This window comes from Sinocyclocheilus anshuiensis, unplaced genomic scaffold (genome assembly GCF_001515605.1).
Source record: "Sinocyclocheilus anshuiensis isolate Anshui unplaced genomic scaffold, SAMN03320099.WGS_v1.1 scaffold163, whole genome shotgun sequence".
NCBI classification, from domain to species: Eukaryota; Metazoa; Chordata; class Actinopteri; order Cypriniformes; family Cyprinidae; genus Sinocyclocheilus; species Sinocyclocheilus anshuiensis.
In genome coordinates, this window is record NW_015548223.1 from 1,509,958 (window position 1) to 1,517,363 (window position 7,406).

General features: G+C 32.6%; 1 protein-coding gene across 1 annotated transcript in view; it reads left to right on the forward strand.

Annotated features, from left to right (window-relative positions):
- LOC107654292 (target of rapamycin complex 2 subunit MAPKAP1-like) overlaps window positions 1-7,406 on the forward strand; it is a 46,606-nt gene that overhangs the window by 32,686 nt on the left and 6,514 nt on the right. Inside the window, exons 8-10 of the mRNA XM_016441317.1 lie at window positions 4,695-4,802; window positions 5,016-5,156; window positions 6,664-6,801. Of these exons, the coding sequence (XP_016296803.1) occupies window positions 4,695-4,802; window positions 5,016-5,156; window positions 6,664-6,801 (387 nt within the window). The remainder of the gene's footprint in view (window positions 1-4,694; window positions 4,803-5,015; window positions 5,157-6,663; window positions 6,802-7,406) is intronic.

Genomic DNA, 7,406 nt, shown 5'->3' on the forward strand with positions numbered 1-7,406 from the left:
TAAAATCTAATTAAAGCATATTGACAGAGATTAAATATTATATATTTTTAAATAATACATATTTATGTATTTATTTATTGTTATTAATTTAATTTTGTGTTTATTTAATGTTTTAGTTTTAATGTAATTTTTTTTTAAAGTTTAAATGTTTGTACTGATATGAAAAAGTCTAATATTTTTGCTATAAAAAATGCTATTGCTTTGCTTAGCAGTTAAACTGAGTGAATATATAATGGTAGGACGTGTGGACACTAGAAAGGGTGCGCACTGTAAAATATGACTAGTTTTATGAGTGGCTCGGGGTTTGTAAAGCTCGGTGTGTCTGTTGGGGGAGATAAGCGCGATTGAATGCCTCCGATGAGCCTTATCAGGGTAAATGTTGGTGACATTTGGGAGGCGGCGATGGCTGCGGTTCGGAGTCGGTGTGCCTGTGTATGAACTACAGATGAGCTCAGACTGTGACTGTTATGCTTTATGAGCTTAGGGTGAATACATTGAGACATTATACAAAGATAAACGTTTTCAGCAGTTGCTGTATTTGTGGGTATTTAGTATTAGCTGTTTTATTTAGCACTTGGCTTGATATTTTAATGACACACATGCACACAAAATGATTGGATTTGGAGCTCCACATGGTACGTCTGGCCTCCAGTTATTAAAGATTCATTATAAAACGGCTCTGAAATCTGATCACTGAAGTCTTTCATATATACACATACCTGTGACTGCACATCAGTTGAATTCTATATAAATTAATTACCATATATTATCATTGCATATACATTACCGTTCAAAAGTTTGCGCGAGTATGATTTGTTTATATTTTTTTTGAGAAGAAATTAATACTTTAATGCAGCAAGGACGCCTTAAATTAATCAGAAGTGACAGTAAAAACATTTATAATGTCAAATAAATGCTGTTGTTTTCTATTCATCAAAGAATCCTGAAAAAACGTATCACAGTTTCCACAAAAATATTGAGTTGGCTGTTTTCAACATTGATAATAATCAGAAATGTTTCTTGAGCAGCAAAGCAGCATATTAGAATTATTTCTGAAGATCATGTGACACTGAAGACTGGAGTAATGATGCTGAAAATTCAGCTTTGATCACAGAAATAAATGACATTTTACAATATATTCACATAGAAGTCAATTATTTTAAATTGTAATACTTTTTCACAATATTACTGTTTTTACTGTACTTCAAATAAATCAAATAAATACATCCTTGAAAACATTAAAAAAACACTGAAGACTGGAGTAATGATGCTGAAAATTCAGCTTTGTATGTATTATTTACTTAAATATTATTAGCATTAATAATTAATTAATTAATTTATTTATTTATTTGTTTTTATTTTCAAATAGTTAAAAAAAAAGTTCATTTATCGAGAACCGTGAAATTTTACTTGTATTGGTACCGACTACTGAAATTTTGGTACGTGACAACACTATTGAACCTTTAATCGTTACACCTTTAATCATTTGATTTTCACTATGAAATATGCAAAAAAACACACACACACACACACACACACACACAGTTGCATTTGTGGTTTACGGGGACTCTTCATAGGTGTAATGGTAAAAAACTGTATTTTCTATCGCCCTACACCAACCATACACCTAAACCTACCCCTTACAGAAAACTACTGCCAATTTTTGAATTTCATAAAACACAGTTTTGTATGGTTTTTTTTAAGCCTTTTGTTTTACAGGGACACAGGAAGTGTCCTCATAAACCATGTTTATGTTGTAGTACCCATGCCATTATTCACGTTTGTGTCATAAACCATATATACCAGTAGACACACACACTCACACACACACGCACACACATTTTTATGTAAATAAAATAAACTAAAATTAGAAAACAAAATAAAAATTAAAATATAATTAAAGCTTGATAACAGATTAAATGTAATTAAATATAACAGATGAAATGTATGTTTGTTATTTATTTATTCATTTTTATTTATTGTTATTTAGCCTTAATCATTTGATTTTCATTATGAAATATGGTCTGGAATTTTAAGTCTTGAAAGTAATTTTATGGAATTTTTGAATTGGAAAATGTGTTGGAACTCTGACTGTAAATTATAATAATATTTCACAGTATTATTGTTTTTAATATATTTTTGATAAAATAAATGCAGTTAATGCACGGTATTTCCTTATTTCTGGATTATTTAGAAATACAAAATGATTTAGACAATTTATTTGCAGATCAACTCTAAATATGAAATATAATTTGATATGTGTCTTTTCAGTGAGAGGTGTGCTGTTACTTTACTAAGTGATCAGACTAACAGTTTTCACCTGACGCATGATAAAATGGATAAAAATAACCTCTTGGCTCATTGAGATCAGCGCAGGAAAGCTTGTAAAAGGGCAGATGGTGTGTTTCTGAATTAGTCACAGTTCATCGGTGTCACATTTTCTCCCATAGATTCAGAGAGACGCTCTCTCCTTCTTCCATTCCTGCACGTCAGGCCCAGAACTGAAGTGTTGTATAGAATGGATACACTCGTTGACTTCGTTTGTGTTCTGCTTTATCTCGCATTGTGCTGGAGGCTGTCTTGAACATATTTCTTCCTCCGTAGAGGTTGTAAGCTTTCGGAGACTCTGGTGACATTTTGGAAAACCATGGTATTTGCAAAAGGGTAAATATCGCCCTTAGTGTTTGCCCTGTTTAGATTGGCAGCTTCTCTGTATTGGTTTTTTCCCTTCTTTTCTGGCGAAACAAATGAGGGAAAGAATTGATCCTGCCTCTGGGCATTTTTTCTTGCTTCTGACTAGAAATAAACAGCCATTTTTAAATTTTTAAATTTTTTTTATAGCCGTCAATTGCCCCTGCAAGGCAATAGTTGTTGACTTATCTTCACAAACCTCTCCAAATGAGAGAGAGAGGTTTGTGAAGATCGGTCAGAGTTAATTGGTCTTTAGGTCTTAGATGGGTAGATACCGTCTGATTGGACAATAAAAAGTCAAATTAGATTGTTTGCACTGAGCAATATTAATCATGCCAGATTATAAATAGCTGTAAATCCCAGCACATTATCTCTAACAGATTGTTTTTGAACTGCTCTGCTCAGCCTGAAGTCATTTATGATGGCTACCTTCTCTCATGACAGTATAAAACTCTTCAAAAGTTCAGAGTACATATGAGGTCAGTATAGTAGAGATGATTAATGTTATGAGAAAGAAAGAAAAAACAACACTACTGTTGGAAAATCATGGGTCTGTAAGATCTTGTAGTATTTTTGAAAAAAGTCTCTTCTGCTCACCAAGGCTGCATTTATTTAATCGAAAATACAGTAAAAACATGAATATTGTGAAATATCACAGTTTATAATAACTAAAATATGATGATAAGCTGAATTTTCAGCATCATTACTCCAGTCTTCAGTGTCACATGATCCTTCAGAAATCATTCTAATACGCTGCTCAAGAAACATTTCTTATCAATGTTGAAAACAGTTGTGCTGCTTCATATTTTTTGTTTTTGAACTGCTCTGCTCAGCCTGAAGTCATTTATGATGGCTACCTTCTCTCATGACAGTATAAAACTCTTCAAAAGTTCAGAGTACATATGAGGTCAGTATAGTAGAGATGATTAATGTTATGAGAAAGAAAGAAAAAACAACACTACTGTTGGAAAATCATGGGTCTGTAAGATCTTGTAGTATTTTTGAAAAAAGTCTCTTCTGCTCACCAAGGCTGCATTTATTTAATCGAAAATACAGTAAAAACATGAATATTGTGAAATATCACAGTTTATAATAACTAAAATATGGTGATAAGCTGAATTTTCAGCATCATTACTCCAGTCTTCAGTGTCACATGATCCTTCAGAAATCATTCTAATACGCTGCTCAAGAAACATTTCTTATCAATGTTGAAAACAGTTGTGCTGCTTCATATTTTTTGTGGAAACAGTGATACGTTTTTTTAAGATTCTTTGATGAATAGAAAGTTCAAAAGAACAGCATTTATTTAAAATGGAAATTATTTGTAACATTATAAATATTATTACTGTCACTTTTGATCAATTTAATGCATCTTAGCTGAATAAAAGTATTCATTTCTTTAAAAATGAAACTGACCCTATACTTTTGAATGGTAATGTAGATATATTTATAAGTTATTATTGGTTATGCTGTCATGTAAACAAGAGTTTATTTGATTCAGTAAACTCAATAAAAGATTCAAAATGATTAAAAGAACCGGTTCATAGGAGTCATTTGTTTGTGGACCCAACTAGATCGAAAGATATGTTGTCAATTTATTGTATTTTTATCTGTATTGTTTATTTATTTGTATGTAACATTAAGCATGTTTTTAGAATCAAATTAATGATTCTTGCAATCGTTTTTCTTTAGAATGTCAAACTCTTAGGGCTCTTATAGGTGTGATTTGTTTAGAGAATTTACATCATTTGATTGATAAAATACACATAGCAAACATGCATAAAGTTGTATGTGTGGTTTACTAATGTGTCTGCAACAAGTAAACACTTTAATGGTTTAATGGCATGAACACATGATCTTTGAATATTATTATGCTTGTAATGATCTTTGAGCTCGACCAGTGCAGTGAAATGCATTTTGTAGATCATGTGCAACCACAGTCAAATAAACCGAATTCATAACAGCTCAAATAAAATGCTAAGAGTTTGTGTGATTTGTTTCAGGCCCCATGTATCGACTGGAGAAGCAAACCGATCCGAATGTGGCGGTGGATTTGGACAGTACGCTGGAGAGCCAGGGAACCATGGCGTTCTGCTTGGTCCGAGAAAACAGTGAGTTTTGAAGACATTTCTGATGCTCCTGCCGTTGCAGCACATGATCTTTGAACGTTTCACATTCATGGAAGAGTTTTTCCTTTTATTTAGATTGAATTAAATTGATGCACTTTATTGAGCATCATTAACAGCAACATTAAATGTAAAGTGCATAGATGCACACGTAACGCACACATCTGCTTCTTCATCCCGTCCCGTCTTCATCTGCAGGTTCTCGAGGTGAGGAGAGCTCAGAGGAGGACCCGCCTATAGACATCACTACGGTACAGGACATGTTGAGCAGCCACCACTACAAGTCCTTCAAGATCAGCATGATCCACAAGCTCCGCTTCACCACAGACGTGCAGCTAGGTACTGTTTATAAATCACTATATTTTACATTGATGAAATATCTGGCTCTACTTCTGCCAAAACACAGACCCAACATCCAGATCCGATACAAGAGTTCTCTTCAGATTCAGAGGGACAAAACAGAGTACTTTACTGTAGTGTTAGTAGTATGAAATAGTATAATATAGCATATATAAGCATATAATAATAGTATGTAATTGTATTGTATTATTATTCTAAACGTATGGTTTAGGAAAGTATGCTATTGTATACAATAATAACAAATAATAAAATTACATAAAAATGCAAATAGAAACTATAAAATGTTAACGTGTCATTCAAAAAAATTCCTTCAATCATACATAGTAAATATTATTTTATTATTATATAGTATTAACAAAATATTATAGTTTAGTATTACATATGAATTATTATATATATATATATATATATATATATATTCAATATATATAATTTATATTTGTTTATGAAATATATAATAACTAATATATATTTGTTAAATTATATATTATATAAATAAATATACATTTACTAATTTTAAAATGCAAATAAATCAACTAAGATTTTAACATTGCATGCTAAATTTTTCATTTAATCATAGATTAATGTAGTGTAATATTTATATATTATTATTATTATTATTATATTATAGTGTAATATTAATACTATATATTATTAACAGAATACTACAATGTAGTATAATATATAAATTACTATGCAATAATTGTTATATAGTTTTTATATTAGAACATGGAAGATTGTACATAAATAATATAACTAAGACTTATATATATATATACAGTGGGTACGGAAAGTATTCAGACCCCAGGGGGTCTGAATACTTTCCGTACCCACTGTATATAAAGAGAGAGAGAGACTTGAGAAAGTCTCTCCAGTTCTTCCTTGCTTCTCCTGACTTCTCAGTTTCTCCACCTCTCAAAGCGCGTGACTCAACTCATGAACAAAAGTTTGGCAGATGGTCTTCAGATCAAACACAGTCCTATTTTGTGAAAACACACAAAAAAAAATCCAGCACACTTGACTGTTGCTACAGTCACAGCTCCATCCCAATTACAGCAGCGCTCCAGGTGCAGGAAGCCTGTGTGAGCCAGGGAATCTCTTTAGGAATTTCACTGTGATTGACAGGCTGGAATTTTTTTCTGAAACACTGATGTTTGCATGCAATTTTTTTTAAGTCATGTGAACGATTGACAGCTGTCACATCCATTATGGATGGACTGTGTGTGTGTGTGTGTGTGTGTGTGTGTGCTTCTGAGATAGACCTGTAATAATAATCCAGACCTCTCTCTCTCACAGCGTTTCCTACAGAATCAGTGTCAGTCTGGGTTGGTTCTCCTTTCATATTTAAATAACAGGGAAATAAACCCACACACCTGTTAATCTTTAAAACCTGGGCGTCGTTTTTATGTAAACTCTTTTGATAAAAACAGACAGTTGAAATGCATCTATAAGTGATTTTTAAGATAAAACCACCTCACTTTTCCAGGAATTTCTGGTGAAAAGGTCGAGATCGATCCTGTCACCAATCAGAAGACAAGCACAAAGTTCTGGATCCGACAGAAGCCAATCTCCATCGACACGGATCTGCTGTGTGCCTGTGACCTGGTGGAGGAGAAGAGTCCAAGTCAGTTCTGCTCGTAGTTTTGTGAAATATGCATAATCTTTTATTATTTATATACATTACCGTTAAAAAGTTTTGGGGTTAATGTTTTTGAAAGAGTCTCTTCTGCTCACCAAGGCTGTATTTATTTGATAAAAAATACAGTAAAAACACTAATATTGTGAAATATTATTACAAGTAAAAAAAAAACTTTTCTTTTTGAATAGATCTTACAGGGTTCCCATGGGTCCTTAAAAAGTCTTAAATTTAGTGGTATCAAATTTAAGGCCATAAAATTGTACAAGAAAGTCTTAATTATGATTTCAGAAGGTATTAAATTTGGGGACGGAAAGACCAGAATTGCGATACAGCTTAATGTGACGATTAAACTTCAAAAGGCTATGATTTTGTTAAATAAACATGAGTGCTGCACGTTTCAGGGTCCGGTGCTGCCTGCTTTGTTTACTTCCGTTACCGGGGAAACTGGGGTTCTATTTCTGCCGTTCCAAAAGCGCCTCCTGCTGGCAGAGAATTAATGTGCATTTTCAATAAGCCTGTTTTATTGGAGTAGGTTATTCCTGCAGTACCGGAGGCTGCAGTTTTTTTTTTTTTTTTTTTTTTTTGGGGAA